Source organism: Scyliorhinus canicula, chromosome 7, assembly GCF_902713615.1.
Source record: "Scyliorhinus canicula chromosome 7, sScyCan1.1, whole genome shotgun sequence".
Classification (NCBI taxonomy): domain Eukaryota; kingdom Metazoa; phylum Chordata; class Chondrichthyes; order Carcharhiniformes; family Scyliorhinidae; genus Scyliorhinus; species Scyliorhinus canicula.
In genome coordinates, this window is record NC_052152.1 from 36,579,145 (window position 1) to 36,598,933 (window position 19,789).

The window sequence follows — 19,789 nt, forward strand, 5'->3', positions numbered from 1 at the left end:
TCTCAAAGAACTCGATAAGGTTTGTGAGGCATGACCTACCCTTCACAAAACCATGCTGACTATCCCTAATCATATTATTCCTATCTAGATGATTATAAATCGTATCTTTTATAATCCTCTCCAAGACTTTACCCACCACAGATGTTAGGCTCACCGGCCTATAGTTACCGGGGTTATCTCTACTCCCCTTCTTGAACAAAGGGACCACATTTGCTATCCTCCAGTCCTCTAGCACTATTCCTGTAGCCAATGATGATCTAAAAATCAAAGCCAAAGGCTCAGCAATCTCTTCCCTGGCTTCCCAGAGAATCCTAGGATAAATCCCATCAGGCCCCGGGAACTTATCTATTTTCACCTTGTCCAGAATTGCCAACACTTCTTCCCTACGCACCTCAATGCCATCTATTCTAATACCCTGGGTCTCAGCATTCTCCTCCACAATATTATCTTTTTCCTGAGTGAATACTGACAAAAAGTATTCATTTAGTATCTCGCTTATCTCCTCAGCCTCCACACACAACTTCCCACCACTGTCCTTGACTGGCCCTACTCTTACCCTAGTCATTCTTTTATTCCTGACATACCTATAGAAAGTTTTGGGTTTTCCTTGATCCTACCTGCCAAAGACTTCTCATGTCCCCCCCTTGCTCGTCTTAGCTCTCTCTTTAGATCCTTCCTCGCTTCCCTGTAACTATCAAGCGCCCCAACTGAGACTTCACGCCTCATCTTCACATAGGCCTCCTTTTTCCTCTTAACAAGAGATTCCACTTCTTTGGTAAACCATGGTTCCCTCACTCTACCCTTTCCTCCCTGTCTGACTGGTACGTACTGATCAAGAACACGCAATAGCTGTTCCTTGAACAAGCTCCACATATCTAGTGTGCCCAACCCTTGCAGCCTACTTCTCCAACCTACACATCCTAAGTCATGTCTAATGGCATCATAATTGCCCTTCCCCCAGCTATAACTCTTGCCCTGCAGGGTATACTTATCCCTTTCCATCACTAATGTAAAGGTCACCGAATTGTGGTCACTGTCTCCAAAGTGTTCACCTACCTCCAGATCTAACACCTGGCCTGGTTCATTACCCAAAACCAAATCCAAAGTGGCCTCACCTCTTGTTGGCCTGTCAACATATTGTGTCAGAAAACCCTCCTGCACACATTGTACAAAGAACGACCCATCCAATGTACTCGAACTATATCTTTTCCAGTCAATATTAGGAAAGTTAAAGTCTCCCATAACAACTACCCTGTTACTTTCGCTCTTTTCCAGAATCATCTTCGCCATCCTTTCCTCTACATCTCTAGAACTATTAGGTGGCCTATAGAAAACTCCCAGCAGTGTGACCTCTCCTTTCCTGTTTCTAACCTCAGCCCATACTACCTCGGAAGAAGAGTCCCCATCTTGCATCCTTTCTGCCACCGTAATACTGTCCTTGACTAGCAGCGCCACACCTCCCCCTCTTTTGCCCCCTTCTCTGACCTTACTAAAGCACCTAAACCCCGGAACCCGCAACAACCATTCCTGTCCCTGCTCTATCCATGTCTCTGAAATGGCCACAACATCGAAGTCCCAGGTACCAACCCATGCTGCCAGTTCCCCTACCTTATTTCGTATACTCCTGGCATTGAAATAGACACACTTCAAACCACCGACCTGAACACTGCCGCCCTCCTGCGAAGTCAAATCTGTGCTCCTGACCTCTCTACTCTCAATCTCTCGCACCCCAAAACTACAATCCAGGTTCCCATGCCCCTGCTGAATTAGTTTAAACCCCCCCAAAGAGCACTAACAAATCTCCCCCCCAGGATATTGGTGCCCCTTAGGTTCAGATGTAGACCATCCTGTCTATAGAGGTCCCACCTTCCCCAGAAAGAGCCCCAGTTATCCAGAAATCTGAATCCCTCCCGCCTGCACCATCCCTGTAGCCACGTGTTTAATTGCTCTCTCTCCCTATTCCTCGTCTCACTATCACGTGGCACGGGCAACAACCCAGAGATAACAACTCTGTTTGTTCTCGCTCTGAGCTTCCATCCTAGCTCCCTAAAGGCCTGCCTGACATCCTTGTCCCCTTTCCTACCTATGTCGTTAGTGCCAATGTGGACTACGACTTGGGGCTGCTCCCCCTCCCCTTAAGGACCCGAAAAACACGATCCGAGACATCACGTACCCTAGCACCTGGGAGGCAACATACCAAACGTGAGTCTCTCTCGCTCCCACAAAATCTCCTATCTGTGCCCCTGACTATTGAGTCCCCAATTACTAATGCTCTGCTCCTCTCCCCCTTCCCTTCTGAGCAACAGGGACAGACTCCGTGCTAGAGTCCTGCACCCCATGGCTTACCCCTGGTAAGTCCCCCCCCCCACAAGTATCCAAAACGGTATACTTGTTACTCAGGGGAACGACCGCAGGGGGTCCCTGCACTGACTGCTTCTTCCCAGCCCCTCTTACAGTTACCCATCTATCTCCAGTCTTTGGTGTAACTACTTCCCTGAAGCTCCTATCTATGACCACCTCTGCCTCCCGAATGATCCGAAGTTCATCCAACTCCAGCTCCAGTACCATAACTCGGTCTTGTAGGAGCTGGATGCACTTTCTGCAGGTAAAATCAGCAGGGACACTAACGGCATCCCTCACCTCAAACATCCTGCAGGAGGAACATTGCACTACCTTCCCTGCCATCCCACTTAATTTCAACCAAGTTCTGGTAAACAAATATAAAACAAATAAAAAATAATAATATAATATAGCACTTACCTGCTCACACCAATGGGTCTTATTATTAGGTTAGAGGAGGAGGGCGGGTGGGAGAATTTATTGGCTAGGAGAAAATCCTTCCCAGAAGTCCGTGGGCCGTACTTCCGGTGCCCGCCTTATATTATCTTTGCTCCCACTGGCACTCCCGCCGCTTTCTGGGCTCTCTGTCTCTGAACTCGCGCTGCTTTCTGGGCTCTCTGTCTCTGAACTCCCGCTGCTTTCTGGGCTCCCTCTGTCTCTGAACTCCCGCTGCTTTCTGGGCTCTCTGTCTCTGAACTCCCGCTGCTTTATGGGCTCCCTCTGTCTCTGAACTCCCGCTGCTTTCTGGGCTCTCTGTCTCTGAACTCCCGCTGCTTTATGGGCTTTCTGTCTCTGAACTCCCGCTGCTTTCTGGGCTCCCTCTGTCTCTGAACTCCCGCTGCTTTCTGGGCTCTCTGTCTCTGAACTCCCGCCGCTTTATGGGCTCCCTCTGTCATCTTGCTTTCTCAAAAATTACCCACCTCAACACTTTCCAGACAGAGGTCACTGAACATTAATTTGGAGAAGGAAGGAATAATAGCCATTTCTTCCCTCCCTAGTCAGAAACATCTAGGTGAGTGGTAACGCCGGAGTGTTGATCCAGCAAGATCAAGCTGGGAATCAAGTCTGCAAATTTCTGGTCTGCATGACTAAGTGAGCACCAGGTGATGTCAATACCGAATAGGCTACAACAGACGTTTTAAATTAACTTTGAGGCTTACTTAGGTCACACCAATGGAAGCAGCAGGTGATGTCAGTTGAAATAATGTTAACACTGCCAACCAGGGTTGAGAATTCACTGGAGAAATTAGGGAGTAGAAAAACATTCTATATTTCTAATTCCCAAGTTACAGTGTTCAGGTAAACATCCACTTTTCTGATCACGATCCAGTGCACAATAAATATTTGTTGGTTCTTCTTACCCTACGAAGCACAGAGAAACTTACCTCTACAATGAGAATATCTAAATAGTCAAAGGAATTATTTAAAGATTACGAATTATTTCTAACCATTACACGGAATCTAGATTTTATGGAGCCATTGCACGGTTCAGAATGGGTAAGTCGTATAGTTCTGATGGACGGCATGCCAGATTGCTGGAGGTGGTGGGAGTGGAAATAGTGAAGGCTCGTCATAACCTTCCATTTGTATTCCCTGTCATTTTTGTAGGAAAGAGCAGCAATCAGTTTGCACGATGAGGTCCCACATACAGTTGTGAGATAAGTGACAAGATATTCAGTGTAGGCAGTAGCAGTTGATGGATTAATACAGGAAAGATCACTCGGAAACTCCTTTTGTATTATTGAACAAAAGGAATTTCCGAGTGTTCTTTCCAGTATTAATTCATCAGCTGTAACCCAAACTGAAAACTGAAGGGCCTCACGGTAGCATGGTGGTTAGCATCAATGCTTCACAGCTCCAGGGTCCCAGGTTCGATTCCCGGCTGGGTCACTGTCTGTGTGGAGTCTGCACGTCCTCCCCGTGTGTGCGTGGGTTTCCTCCGGGTGCTCCGGTTTCCTCCCACAGTCCAAAGATGTGCGGGTTAGGTGGATTGGCCATGCTAAATTGCCTGTAGTGTAAGGTTAATGGGGGGATTGTTGGGTTACGGGTATACGGGTTACGTGGGTTTAAGTAGGGTGATCATTGCTCGGCACAACATCGAGGGCCGAAGGGCCTGTTCTGTGCTGTACTGTTCTATGTTCTATGTTCTAACTGTATGTGGGACCTCACCATGTGCAAACTGGCTGCTGCTCTTGCCTGCAAAGGGAATCCAAATGGCAGATAATGACATTTAGTCGGGCAGACACATAGGGAGTGTTGTACTATCAGAGGCCCTCGGTGAAGCATTGAATTGTCCACCTGGACCATAGGCTCAATTTTTAACAGCATGCCTTGAAACTGTGACCCTCCAACTCAGAAGCAGCAGAACCGCCACTGAGCCAAGTGGGGCACGCACAGAATGCGTTTAGTGAGATTGAGGAGGTATTATTAGGAGACTCGCAAGGCACAAGTGAAGCAAGTAAAAGATCAGAAGCAGAAACTTGATGCGTGTCTGGGCACAGTGGCTATCTGTGAACCATGTACCGTGGTAATTGTAGTCAAACAGGTACTGAACAACTGTACAACACCGCTGTTTTCCTTCAATGGGAAAGTAGCCATATTAGTATAGTCACTTATTTGATAAATGATGGGGCAGAATATTCACTGATTAAAATGCATTATCCTTCTACTTGCCCTCAGGAGCTGCAAGAAGGAAAGTTGAGGACAATAATAATATTGAACACTAGAAATATTACCAGTTCCATGTCCTTCCCTCTGTCCCATGTTGTATGCAGATGTACTTGCACACTATATGCAAATGGAAGGCCCAAAATGCCGGTTTCCAAACAGCAATTGATTTTGCTGTATTAAAAAAAATTGTTACTGCACAATCATCTTCACTCTAGCCAGAATGGGCAGACTCTTTCCCACGTCCATTGGCCACCTCACCCCCAACACTGCTCCAAAATTTCTGGCCATCTAGAGCAAATATCAGTGAAGTTTCTTCTCCTTTCTGTAAAAGGATCCCATGTTTGAGAATCAGGACACAATCAAGGCTAGCGTCAGCTCTCTGCACTTGAAGCACCAGATCCCTTGTCTCCTGGCTTTCATCTAAAATTTGGTGAAGGAAAACTACTTTTAGTTGACAATCAATTTCAATAATATGTCAGCAATGAATATTTAAATCATAGAAGACATGTTCAGGCAAACACCATCAATGTATTCTCATCATAAAATGCTCATTGATGGATCATCTTTTCATTCATTTGAGACATCTACTCTCTCTTTTCCAACCAAATCTTCAAAACTCTCATATTTTTCCTTGAGTTTTTGCAATTTTTCAAGTTTTTGTAATTTTTCCTCAACTTCTTTCAGATCTTTCCACCACCTTACAGAATGACAAATTAGAAAACTATTTATGATGATTATTGTCTTGATCAGAGCTCTGGAGAACCTATAAAGGCACAAGTCGGGAATGTGATGGAATACTTCACACTTTCTTGTGCAGTTCCAACAACACTCCAGAAGTTCAACACCACACAGGACAAAACAATATGCATGATAGGCATCTCATCCACCACCTTAACACTCGCTCCCTCCATCAGCAGGGCAACATGACGACGACATTTACCTACACTGCAGCACCAGCCACTCCTCCATCAACAACACTTTTCAAATCCACAGTCTCTACCATGTAGAAGGACAAAGGCGGAAGGTTCACGTGAACACCACCAACTCAAGTTAGGCACCTTCCTGGCTTGGAAAACTTATTGGACCATATCTTCCACCTAGTGATGAAAGGTCATGGTCCGCTGCAGCTACAAGAGTGTAAAGCGCACTGAGCTACACGGTAAAAACATTGTTCAGCTGAGGCTGCTTGGGGCCTGCAGTGAATGCCCTTCAAGACCACAGCATGATGTAATTCCAGCGAGCTCAGCGAGGCCATGCTCCTTTTCTTTTAAAACCACACTGGCGGCCAGATTGGTTTAAAGGAACCAATGAAATTGATGGGGCAGAGAAAATGTTGAGCTAAGTTCATGGAATTTAGGGGATCGGGGCTGGGTGGGGTGGGGGAGGTGGTTGGGTCTGCTACTGGGGGAATTTGAGTAAGCTTGGTTCAGAGTGGGGGGGGGGTGGCTGTTCCCAGCAGTGGTGTTGTATCCACACTAAATGGCGAGCCGGAAGGGTCCAGTGCTTTGAGGGTGTCCCATGTGGGGCTCGGTCTGGGTGTTTAAAATATAGTTATGCTCAAGCTAGAAGTGGTTTTATTTCTGCTAACAGTAACTAATGGTGCGAAACCAACAGAACTATCTGACGTTAGTGATTTAAAATCACTTTTTCAGATGGTTTCCAGCATGGCACAATTGTCCAGGGGAAGCTATTGCTTTGCCATGTAAAGCCTTTGCATGGGAACTTCCGAGAGGGATTCCCTAATATATCTTTGGGGTAACCCCCATATCCAACACTGGGGAGCCAGGAAGTTACAGGGCATTGCCTTTTCTTCAGTCCCATGGAGGTCTAAATCCTGGAAATTCCTAACAGCATAGTTCACCACCAGAACTGCGATGGTTGAAGATAACGGTTCACCAACACCTACTAATGGACATTTGGGAATAGGTAATAAATATTAGCTTTTGGCAGTGATGTCCACATTCCATGAATGAATAAAGAGGGATTTTGAAAAGTAGTTTTCCCAAGATGAGATCCATATTTCCATTCAGTCGAACCTTATCCACATATATAACAGGTATCACAATGTAAAGCCTTAGAAAGTATGCATTGTAGTCAAATTTTGCTAAATAAGCCTTTGAGTTATGTTAAAAATACCACTGTTCCATTCTCCAAATAGCCCATTGCTCAGACCTAGAGAAAGGGCTGATCTGCATTGTCTATGTGGGAACGTTGGAGGAAGGAAGACAAAACACCGCATTTATGCAGAATTTTCCTGTATATCTAGAAATTTTGTGTTGTAGCTGAAGGCTTTAAGTTTACAGTTACTGCTTTAAGACATGTGTATTAGATTTAGCTCACACAACAATTCTAAGGATATGTAGATTACAGTATGGAACAATCACACTCCATTCCAATTTGACCAATTAGACAAAGAGTGTAGCTTTGGCATTAGACTCATTAAGCACCAGTTTTATAGCTGTAGCTGGCACGGATGACAATTCGTGACAAACACAAACCACACTACTAATTCCCTAATCGTGCAAAGTCATTCCTCCAGGCTTGTAAATTTAATTTGAATGACAAGGTTATATTCATAACAGTGATATGCCAGCTGCTCCTAGAAATTAGCACACACACATGACACCGCATATGCGCTATGAAGCCCCACAGAATGGATCGACCAGTGGTGGTTGTGCCGAGTGTAAATCTGGTTGACACTATTGGGACATCAGTGTTTGATTATCTTCGCTCATAGTGGACAGATAATTGCAACAATGAAATGAGTAAAATATCAAATCAGTTAAATGAAGGTGGGTGCCAAAAGGGATTAAACTGCAGATTTCATCACATGAATGGCCCCCATGCCAGCCATTTAGACTGCCAGCCAACACATTCATCTATGTGACACAACGGCTTCCTACACCAATGGGAAAACAAAAAGACTCATTACCAAATCAGATGATGGCCAACAGTCAGCCCAACATCGTTCTTTGCCATTTTCAATATTTTTATACCTGGTATAAAGGAATACTAAAACAAAACACATTTCCGAAAACAAAGATTTCTTCAAATATCCTGATGATTTTCCTTGCACACAGCACTCGTGTCCTGGAAAATGATCTTCAATTCCTGGAGACTCCAAACCAATTTGGAGGGTTGGCAACACTAACCAAGGCAGCCAAATATTTCCTTTCACGGTAGCATGGAGGTTAGCATAAATGCTTCACAGCTCCAGGGTTCCAGGTTCGATTCCCGGCTGGATTACTGTCTGTGCGGAGTCTGCACGTCCTCCCCGTGTGTGCGTGGGTTTCCTCCGGGTGCTCCGGTTTCCTCCCACAGTCCAAAGATGTGCGGGTTAGGTGGATTGGCCGTGCTAAATTGCCCGTAGTGACCTAAAAAGTAAGGTTGGGGGGGGGGGGGGGTTGTTGGGTTACGGGTATAGAGTGGATACGTGGGTTTGAGTAGGGTGATCATTGCTCGGCACAACATTGAGGGCCGAAAGGCCTGTTCTGTGCTGTACTGTTCTATGTTCTATGTTCTTTAATATTCTGCAATAGGCTACAGATAACATTTTCTATTTCCAAAGTACTGCAATGTGACAATATCCAGCTTTTCATTCCATACAGAAGCAGCAATGCTCAGTGAGCTAAACCAGCCCCTGATGATTGAGGCAGTTAAATATTGCTTCAAGGTGTCAGTCCTATATTCTACACTGATCTGGGCAATGGCCTTATTGCCTATGGCTAGAAACGGCTCATTTACATCGCCAAGCAACCACTTTCTGCACCCTAATAGATTGACCTATGATTGCCTTGCAATGAAGTGCAAATGCTGCCAGAAAACAGACACGGTCCAGCAAGATCGGATTTTTCTGGTCACTGAATAACGAACCATTATAGGTTTTGCCTAGATGCGCTCAGCACAAACGTCACTTCCAAGGATAAGTCCTTGCTTTCTATGAACAAGAACTTGACTATTAAATAAATGAATCCCCCGGGAAAACAATTGATTTATGTAATGTTTATATTTAAATCAGAAATAGCTCAAGCCTCCTGGCCAACAGGCCATGCAGATCAGTGAAAACAAGAGTAATTGGTGTTCAAGGTTGTGCCCAGAAGCAAGTTGTTCAGCAAATATTTTTTAAATGATGTTCTTAATTCTCAGCACTACTTTCAAATTGTTTTCTGAAACTTCTATGTTCATAGAGCTGTCACCAGACCGACGTATATAATACACAGTGCAATCTGCTTAGATACATCCGAAGACAGGGTGCCCCGATGGGCCGAAGGGCCTCTTCTGTGCTGTATTATTCTGTGCCAGCAGATGCTTACATTGCGTGTTAATGAGCAATGGCATTCTGTTTGCCCAGAAAATGTTACATGCTGAGACTTTGTGTGCCTGCTCATTTCAATGCTTTTTTTTTTATCTGATTAATTAGAATGAGCCTTTCGCCTCCCCACCTGAATTAGAGGTGCAGGGTGTGAACATCACTCCAGGCTGGGACAGCAATTCCAGCTGTGAATACTAGGTTGAAATCCAGCCGGATACTATTTTCTGGGGGAGATGTGGGTGGTCGCTCCCTCCTCATATTGTGTTTTAGGGCCAATCAAACAAACAGAAGAACAGAAGTTAACCAAGAGTCCATAAAAACTTCCTACCATAAAAAAATAACAACTTAATGATGGTTACAGCAAGGGGAGGTGTGTTCACATCAGTTTGTCAGACTGTTACAGAATAGCCAAGATTAATAATTCGCTAAAACAATTTGACCCATTTTCTACAGATAATGATGAGGCATAGGACAAGGAGAAAAGGGCAGAATTGCACAAATGGCCAAAGCTGGGGAAATGCAGAGTTAGTTGGGACAGGGTTGCTGGGTTACAGATGGGAGGGTAGATGTCAGAATACAGAGAGCTTTAAACACACACACAAAAAAAAGCGAGATCTTCAGTACTGACTGAGCATCGCGACCACAAGAGTTCGCCAGTGGGTCCACGAGTAAATGTGCAAGTTAAGAAAAATCAGCAAAATTCCCAAATGACTCTACTGCATTAGATGCCAGGCAGGGCAAGGGACCATCAGCCTGAATTTCCCCTTCAATCACCACCCGGAAACCAGGCATCATCATCTGCACAGAAGGCGACCGACAACAGCACAATCGCGACATTGCCCTCACAGCCCAGCCACGATTTGCTGCCCCAAGTTGAAACGCGAGAAGTAACTTATTTAAATGAGAATTGTAAACCACAACTTCTGCAGTGGAACTGTCCCCTAGAGAGAATGAAAAAATCCCAAGGGGGGGGGGGGGGGGGCGAGCGACAGCAAAAACATTCAATAGCTCAGAATGAGAAAAACAGATGTCTTAAGAGAGAGAGAGTGTGGAGGGAGGTGTACAGCTAGCACGGAGGGCATAACAGCGAAGGCAAAAGGGGAAAAAAACTCAGCAATAAAAACAGGAAGAGTAATTTTAATGAATGGTTTCTAAAGCGACGTTAGTTGGCCAAGTGGAGGGAATTAACAGCAATTATGGTTCACCGCGAGTTTTGGGGAAGGGAGGTAAATAATCACCACACACGATGAAGGACAACTACATTACCCCCGTGGTAACGGCGAAGAGCAGCTGGGGCTTGATCGATGCCGGGAGAGAAAAAGACGAGCAAGAAGGATTCCGTTATCCGCCCTCTGCACCTTCGGATCGGCTTCTGCTGCTGCAGTGAGGGCGGGACAGATTCCGGCCGCACCAGCTGAGTCAGGGGATGGTGCTCTCACCGGGAGGGTAAACTCTACAGCAGCAGCAACAACAACAACCCTCCCCGCAGACAATCTGCAGCCCTCCCTAAACACATCCTCAAATCGTCACTGGCGCGAGTTTTAAAACAAAAACAATCAGGTTGTCATTCATACCTCCCGGGATTTCCCAACCTGTGCTGCGCTATCTCTTGTTTTCTGCTGATGGAAAAGCTTTTTTCGGTGGGGTGGGCTGGAGTCGCACGCCCAAAATCATTTGATCGGTTTAACTTTAACCCCCCCACCACCAAAGATTAACTTCATTGCATTTCTGCCCATCCATCTTTTTGCCGAGTCGTCACAACAAACGAGTCCACCCACCTTTCGGCTCTTAAGTCTTCACTCAACCAGTCAGGTAAACCAAGTTAAAACTGGGAAATTGGCCATTTTGCTGGGAAGAGTAAGAAAGCATGTGATCTAAATGGTGAGAGGCTGCAGAGGGATCTGGGTGACCTCGTGCATCAAATGTCAACAGGCAATACATAATATGCAGGTACAGCAATTAGGAAAGCTAAAATAATGTTATCATTTATTATGAGGTGAATTGATGACAAAAGTAGGTGAGTGATGATGTCTGTGTGGAGTTTGTACATTCTCCCTGTGTCTGTGTGGGTTTCCTCCCAGTGCTCTGGTTTCCTCGCACAGTCTAAAGATGTGCAGGTTAGGTCAATAGGCCATGATAAATTGTCCCTTCATGTCCAAAAGGTTAGGTGGGGTTACTGGGTTACGGGGATAGTGAGGGTTGTGGGCCAAGATAGGATGCTCTTTCAGAGTGTCGATGCAAACTCAAAGAGCCTCCTTCTGCACTGTAGGGATTCTATGATTAATGTTGTATGATATTGTGTACAGTTTTGGTCTCCATAATTGAAGGAGGATGCAAATGCATTAGAAGCAGTTCAGATAAGTTTTACTAGACTAATATCTGGAATGGGCAGGTTGTTTTAGGAGGAAAGGTTGAACAGGCTGGGTTTATATCTGCTGGAGTTTAGGAGTATAAGAGGTGGCTTGATCATCATGCATAAGATCCTGAGGGGTCTTGGCAGGGTGGATGTGGAGAGAATGTTACCCCTTGTGGGAGAATCTAGAACTAGGAGTCAATGCTCAAAAGTAAAGGGTCGCTCATTTAAGATCGAGATAAGGAGAATTTATTTTCCTCTGGGGTTTGAGAATCTTTTGAACTCTCTTCCTTAAAGGGTAGGGGATGCAGTCTTTGAATATTTTTAAGGCAGAGATAGATACTTGATTAACAAAGTGGTGAAAGGTCATCAGGGGGTAGCTGGGAATGTGGAGTTGAGATTACAAATCAGATCAGCCATGATCTTATTGAATGACGGAGCAGGCTCGTAGGGGCAAGCTCCTAATCTGTATGTTGTAATTTATTTCCTGAAATTATTTGCTTCACAACTCTATCCTCCTTGTCAGGATCATTCAGGATCTTGTGTACTTCAATCAAGTCAACTTGACTCTTGAACAGGTGTAATGCCTGGATCTGGTATGTGTCTCTTGTGGGGACCATGTATTCAATTTGAATTGGTTTTTGGAGCAGGCAAGGAGCTGGATTAGGGATTTGCCCCTGTCCACACTCTGAGCTCTGGCTTTGTAACTCTAATAAAGTGATAATTTGAAAAAAACAAGCTCAGCCTGTATTTCATAGAATCCCTACAGTGCAGAAGGGAGCGATTCGGCCAATTGAGTCTGCATCGAGCTTCCGAAAGAGCACTCTACCTAAACCCATTTCCCTGCCAAAATTCAATAACCCCTTAATCTAAACTACACATCAACCTATCTTCCTAAAACAATTTGCACATTCCAGCAGATTGCAACACGTTTGTGAACTTTAGTTTAGTGACACAAATGTTATGCCCAAGATAATTTTTCTATGTCTTTAACAGTCTGGTATTCCTTTGAGATCACTACAGTACTCAGGTGCTTATTTTCCAGCAGAAAATCCCAGCCTATCCACTAGTTGCTCATACCTTAGACATTGGAAATCAGCCTGTGTCTCCTTTACACATTGCTTCCAATGTTCATACGAATGTAAGTTGTATGTTCCTTGCGACTTACTGTCCAGAACTTGATGTTGTGTTTTGGCCTCACTGCACATACAGCTTGATCATTAACTTCTCTAACCTATATTCTATGTAGTTCAGCAAACATTACTAGCTTGGTTGATTGCTGATTCACTTCAGTTGATCTCTTTGGTGTCTTTCAGCTTCATTATCAGTGATTTCAACACCCTCTTATAGAGTGCGTATGTAATTGTTATTTGTACCTTCATGTGTGTACCTTTTTTTTAAAAATAATTTTTATTGGAATTTTTTACAGAAAATATAAAAATATAACAACAAGTATAGCAACAAGCAGTAATATGCAACTAACAGCCCCATAACACCCACAATTCCCCCCAAACCGTAACATCACATGTATCACACTCCCCCCCCCCCACAAGAGAACTTAACCATAAATTAAAATTAAATCAATCAAATTTAAATAAAATAAGCAAACATAATCAACGTCCCCGCCCCAGGTTGCTGCTGCTACTGTCCCAGTACCCTATCATTGAGCCAGAAAGTCGAGGAAAGGTTGCCACCGTTTAAAGAACCCTTGCACCGATCCTCTCAGGGCGAATTTGACCTTCTCAAGCTTAATGAAGCCCACCATGTCATTGATCCAGGTCTCCACGCTTGGGGGCCTCGCGTCCTTCCATTGTAGCAAAATCCTTCGCCGGGCTACTAGGGACGCAAAGGCCAGCACACCGGCCTCTTTCGCCTCCTGCACTCCCGGCTCTACCCCAACCCCAAAGATCGCGAGACCCCATCCTGGCTTGACCCTGGATCCCACCACCCTTGACACCGTCCTCGCCACCCCCTTCCAGAACTCCTCCAATGCCGGGCATGCCCAGAACATATGGGCATGGTTCGCTGGACTCCCCGAGCACCTGACACACCTATCTTCACCCCCAAAGAACCTACTCATCCTCGTCCCAATCATGTGGGCCCTATGCAGCACCTTGAATTGAATGAGGCTAAGCCGCGCACACGAGGAGGAAGAATTAACCCTCTCCAGGGCATCAGCCCATGTCCCATCTCGATCTGTTCCCCCAGTTCCCACTTCATTTACAGCTCCTCTACTGACGCCTCTTCCACCTCCTGCATAAGCTTGTAGATATCAGATATCTTCCCCTCCCCGACCCAGACCCCCGAGAGCACCCTGTCACTCACCCCCCTCGCGGGGAGCGCAGGCAATCCCTCCACCTGCCGTCTAGCAAATGCCTTTACCTGCAGATATCTAAACATGTTTCCCGGCGGGAGCCCAAATTTCTCCTCCAACTCCCCCAGGCTCGCAAACCTTCCGTCGATAAACAGGTCCCTCAGCTGTCTAATGCCCGCTCTATACCATCCCTGAAATCCCCCATCCATGTTCCCCGGGACGAACCTATGGTTCCCCCTTAATTTTGTAGTATGTTTTTCTTTTACAGCTATTCAGTCAACCACGGATCCACATACATGTGAAGAATAAGACGAAAGGCTTCACTGGTTTATCACCAGTGGTTTCAGTACTCCCACTTCTCCCCTATGTCGCCTCCACTGCCCCCAAATCTTGAGGGTAGCCACCACCACCGGACTCGTGGTATACCTCGTGGGAGGGAGCGGCCACGGCGCCGTTACCAGGGCCCCCAGGCTTGTATCCCCACAGGATGCTCTCTCCATCCGTTTCCATGCTGCCCCCTCCCCCTCCATCACCCACTTACGCACCATCGACACGTTGGCCGCCCAGTAGTACCCCGAGAGGTTGGGCAACGCCAGCCCCCCCCCCCATCTCTACTCCCTTCATGTGTGTACCTGACTGCATTAAATTTCATCTGCCATTCTCTAACTTGTTCTATAATTTTTGAGATGTGTCCTCTGATTGCACTACCTCTCCCAGTTTGATATAATTTTTCAATTTGACCACTTTGTATTGTGTTTCTGAATCCAAGTCATTATGTAAATTAGAACTGGTGGTGGTGTCAGCTGGCCTATGTGGCCTGTATGTTCCTTTAGTCCCACTCCCTTGTGGATGGCTGTTAATTGCCTTCTTAAATCGTCTTGCAAGCCACCCAGTTATACTAAAACCACAAAAAAGAAAAATAACTGAATAAAACCATGGAGGCCTCTTTGGCTGAAACCTTAGCATTACAATAAAAAGCACGCCTAGCTCAGTCAATCCTGCAAGGTTCTCTCCAGTAAAACCTGGGGGGTTGTACTAAATTTGGGCAAGCTGTTCCACAACCTAATCAAGCAATGGCCTCATTATCAAAGAATCATACCCATCAACCAACATCCCAGATATCGCCATCATTATCCCGCAATATGCTTTGTCCAACTAGCCGGATTGACCCACTAAAGGCACATTGGTTTTGTCAGGGAATGGGGGCAGGTGGGGACTGGCTCTCAGAGTCTTCAACATTGATGTTGAACCATAGGTCTCATAACTTCATCAGAAAATGGATACTGAAATTTCCTGTTGGTCAATACTTCCTGCACTGCCCTGGCCAATGAATCAGTAGCCCTTCATTTTGAACAATACTTGGAGGAAACAGTAAGCATAGCAAGTGTACAGAGTATCCTCGGGTTGGTGGACTTAATAGTCCATCTCCAGGAGTTCATTAATACCATCACTGACTGAGTCCTGAAGGATACAACTACCAGACGTAGCTTATGAGTGGTGGTGAGAGAACTAACTCAAGTAAATAATCTACTTGACCTCTATTTCACCAATCTACTTGATGTTGATGCATCTAAGAATCGCAGAATTGGTACGGTGGAGAATGAGGTAATTTGGCCCTTCATGTGTGCACCAACACTCTAAACATGACTTAGTGCCATTCCCCTGACTTTTCCCCATGTCCCTGCATATTGTTTCTAAGAAATCTCTCCTTGATCATTTGTCAAGTGGTACAAACTCTGTGCTGACCTATCTATTTTGCATTCTACCAGGGCTACTTGGCTGCAGACCACATTCTAGCCTGGACCCAAGAGCTGAATTCCAGAGGGAAGACAAGTCACTGCCCTTGTCATCGAGACACTTTGGTTGCAAAATTGCGCTGCAGGACTGTTCCGAGTGTTAATATTGCAATCCTGTCACAATGAAGTGCATGATCTCGTTGTAAGTGAGTGCAGCTTTTACTAATTGGGGAAAGGTTCGGGCATTATTCTAAAGTATATCTTAAAAATTGGTTTCTGTGAGGGGAGGAAAATGGAATCTGCCTGTGTTCCCTGATTTATGTGAATAAACATATGTTAAGGAAAGACTGGCTCATTTTCCTCCTTTGCTCAGTGAAGGAGCAGTGAATTAGAACATCCAAGTACCAAAATGGCACCCATTCCATTCACAACACAGAATCTCGCAATGCAAAAGAGTTACATTGACACGTGAAAAATACCTGACCGACCTACCAATCCCATTTACTTGACCCATAGCCTTAAATGTTACGACATTTACTTACAACATGGCAAGTGCTCATCCAGACATATTTTAAAGGATGTGAGGCAACCCGCCTCTACTATCCTCAAAGGCAGTGCATTCCAGACCGTCACCATCCTCTGTGTAAAAAAAAGTTTTTCCTCACACCGCCCCTAAACCTCATGCCCCTCATCTTTAACTTGTGTCCCCTCGTGACTGATCCTTTAATGAAGGGGAACAGCTGCTCCCTCTCCACTCTGTCCATGTACCTCATAATCTTGTATACCTCAATCAGGTCACCTCTCAGTCTTCTCTGCTCCAACGAAAACAACTCGAGCTTATCCAACCTCTCTTTATAACATAAAAGTTCCATCCCAGGCAGCATCCTGGTGAATCTTCTCTGCACCCCGACCAGTGGCGACCAGGACTGCGCACAGTAAAAAGAAGGTTCTGAAGAAAGAAAAAGAAGGTTCTGAAGAAAGACGACGATGAGGAATCGGATGAGATGGAGGAGTTGAACAAATTGGTGGTGCGAGTGCTGCATGTCTCTGAGAGTCCCTCCTCTGTGCTGGTGAAAGTCATTCCCAACATCAAGGACGTGAGGCCTTATATTGTGTGCTGCATTGTCGAAGGCATGAACCTGAGACCAGGAAATGCATTGAAACGATTTATTGTGGCTCAGACCAAGTTGCACGATGATGACTGTCAGAAGAGAACATTAGCAACTATTGCAACACGATTTGCATTTGGTGAAGGGACCTTTGCTGTATGACGCCAGACCTTCCCATTCCTTGAAGATTACACCACTTGGAAGGAAAGAGATAAAGGCGGCTGACCTGGTACGACAGCTACAGATGGAAGCTGATGAGCAACGAAAACAGAAGAAACGACAAAATATTTCTGGACTTCACAAATATCTCCAATTACTTAATGGAAAAGAAAATTTTCCTTGATTGGTCGATGCTGAAGATCACGCAATTTCATTCCCACCAATCACAAACAGTGATAAAACAAAGATTAGAAAAAGCACCAGTCAGCTGTTCTTGGAAGTAACCAGTTCCACGAGCCTGCAGGTCTGCAAAAACGTGATGGACTGTCTGATTGTGCGAATGGCTGAACTGAACAAATTCACCTTTGAAAATCAGGAGCCGGAGTCTGTATCTGATGACGAGACTGAGGAAGCGGGTGCTGTGGACCTGACCTTGGTTAAGATGGCCAGTCCTGAATTGATTGTGAAACAAGTCCGTGTTCTTGATGTGGAGGGTAACCTGAAGGTAGTTTACCCGGCCAAAACCGATTTAAACGTGGATGCCCACAATGTCACCGTAATCCAATAGCCACACACGCAACCTCTTAGCCCCGTTTTGCACTATTTATTTTTGGGTTTTTCTCCTTTTTTTCTAAATCATTAACCCTCTTTCTCCTGACGCTGCTGATTTCATGGACCCTCTGGTAACGTATCAAAGTGGCCACTGTTTATCCAGTGGCATCTATTAGAAGTTGACCTAGCACGTATATCAATAATTTTTCAGCATTGTTTTCACACACCGTCTCCTCAATTCATTGATCTCTTCTAGATTGTCCATGTAAATTCACTGTCTGGTCTCCCAAATGGAGCTTGTCTATTTACATGAGAAAGGAGATGGTGGCGATGAGCACCCCCTGGTATAAACCCCAATATAAATCAATACCTTTTAAGAGGGAGGGAGCAAACAAAATTGGACCCAAATACAATGTAATACTACTCAGTAACATAAATCAAGAAAGCTTGTGAATGGCGAAGTCTTAATTATCAGAGGAGTGAGCAAAATATTCTAATGAAGAATACCTGTTTGTGAAATAAGTGCATTCAGCAATATTTTGCCAATAAATGTTACTGCCACAGCAGTTTTCAAATAAAATCTGACACAGTTTTTAAAAAAAAGGACTGCACATACTACTCCAGCTGTGGCCTCACCAAAGTTCTATACAACTCCAACATGACCTTCCTGTTTTTGTAATCTATGCCTCGATTGATGAAGGCAAGTGTCCCATGTGCCTTTTCCACCATCCTTTTAACCTGCCCTTCCACCTTCAGATATCTATGGGCAAACATGCCATGTCCTTTGTTCCTCCGAACTTCATAACATAAGCCGCAGATTATGCTAGAGGACATGTAAGTAAGGCATTTACCATGCACACAGCTACCATTCTCCAGAGTTATGCAAAAGAGGCAGGCCATGGTATCAAGCAGCAAGCAAAATTGATTTATTTATTAACTTATCTTTCTTCCTAGACAGTGCAAAGTACATAAGTATTAAAAACGAGAACATCAACAACATTGTCACACAAAACGCACTCCATGTACATGCTTGTGGCACGAAACCAGAGAGCAGTGTTGCTTCCATTTTCCAGCTGATGGCAAGCAAGGCAGGTGAACTGTGAAGCTGAATGGTTTTCTTAAAAGTAAGTGATGGCCAGAGACTCAAATAGGCAGCTTACCTATTGGGCAGCACGGTAGCATGGTGGATAGCACAATCGCTTCACAGCTCCAGGGCCCCAGGTTCGATTCCAGCTTGTGTCACTGTCTGTGTGGAGTCTGCACATCCTCCCCGTGTGTGCGTGGGTTTCCTCCGGGTGCTCCGGTTTCTTCCCACCGTCCAAAGATGTGCAGGTTAGGTGGATTGGCCATGATAAATTGCCCTTAGTGTCCAAAATTGCCCTTAGTGTTGCGTGGGGTTACTGGGTTATGGGGATAGGGTGTAGGTGTTTACCTTGGGTAGGGTGCTCTTTCCAAGAGCCGGTGCAGGCTCGATGGGCTGAATGGCCTCCTTCTGCACTGTAAATTCTATCTATGTAAACATAATCTGCTGGAGGCACATTCTCAGGAGAGTCCAAGGCAGGACGGAGAAGTGCTAGCATTATCTCTATACAGAGCTCCAGGACCTCTGGTTAACAGCCTACAAAGAAGAAATTTAATTCAGGAACAAAGCATGATTTCTTGAGGTATGATTTTGTCAATTGTGCCAGTGCAAATAAGGTTGCAAAGCCCATGTGTGTTATATGCAGAGAAGTACTGGCAAATGAGAGGAGAAGTTTCAGATTTGGACAGTGAAGTGGTGGGTGAAAAATTCCTTTTGAGGTTGGGACCCCAGAGTCAGTTATTAACTTACAGCTGACTCAAAATTAAAAGTCTATGCTGCTGTAGCTAACTTGTAAGACCGCATTGAAGTGAAGTAAAGTTGTTATACTCCCAGATGACCATAGGCTACTTTCCTCTTTGAGGGGGAGTGCTGACTGGTGGTGATTGAACCTGAGGATCACCTCGGTGAATGTCAGGACAGCTCTGCATGGGGCCATCTTCCTGGCTGGAATTTATGGGGAGTCGAGTGCTTGTATACAGCTCCAGCTTGTAAAGCTCTCCGATGCCAATTCCGGCCCCAGCAAATTTGACACCGTCTTTAGTTGGAACTGCACTAGTTTCACGGGTAGTGTGGTGGTCCATTAGCATGTCCTGAATGGCTCCAGGACTGGCACCCTCAATGGGACCAGGGAACACTATTGATTCAGTCCTGGCATCAACACC

The 19,789-nt window shown here is 45.2% G+C and overlaps 2 protein-coding genes and 1 long non-coding RNA gene across 17 annotated transcripts in view; 2 read left to right on the top strand and 1 right to left on the bottom strand.

Moving 5' to 3' along the window:
• Positions 1-10,720, bottom strand: part of LOC119968866 (type 2 lactosamine alpha-2,3-sialyltransferase-like) — a 198,039-nt gene extending 187,319 nt beyond the window's left edge. For 2 of the 15 annotated variants that reach the window (XM_038801782.1, XM_038801779.1), the window contains exon 1: positions 10,589-10,720. Coding sequence is in view for 6 of the 15 variants with exons in the window: in XM_038801769.1 (XP_038657697.1) it covers positions 9,453-9,480 (28 nt within the window). In the remaining 9 variants the exon portion in view is untranslated. Of the gene's footprint in view, positions 1-5,075; positions 5,385-9,452; positions 9,496-10,560 lie in introns of those variants that run through there. The other 13 variants (XM_038801778.1, XM_038801776.1, XM_038801780.1 and 10 more) reach the window with 13 other exon arrangements.
• A 130-nt stretch (positions 10,721-10,850) lies between these two features.
• LOC119968869 lies at positions 10,851-16,070 on the top strand. Its single transcript, XR_005461257.1, has 2 exons — positions 10,851-11,134; positions 15,759-16,070. It is a non-coding gene; the product is annotated as an uncharacterized LOC119968869 (long non-coding RNA).
• A 64-nt stretch (positions 16,071-16,134) lies between these two features.
• On the top strand, positions 16,135-18,148 carry LOC119968694 (leucine-rich repeat-containing protein 47-like). Its single transcript, XM_038801290.1, is given in 3 exon segments — positions 16,135-16,193; positions 16,681-16,956; positions 16,958-18,148. Coding segments are annotated over 3 exon segments (939 nt in total). The 3' UTR covers positions 17,562-18,148.
• The last annotated feature ends 1,641 nt before the right edge of the window (positions 18,149-19,789 follow it).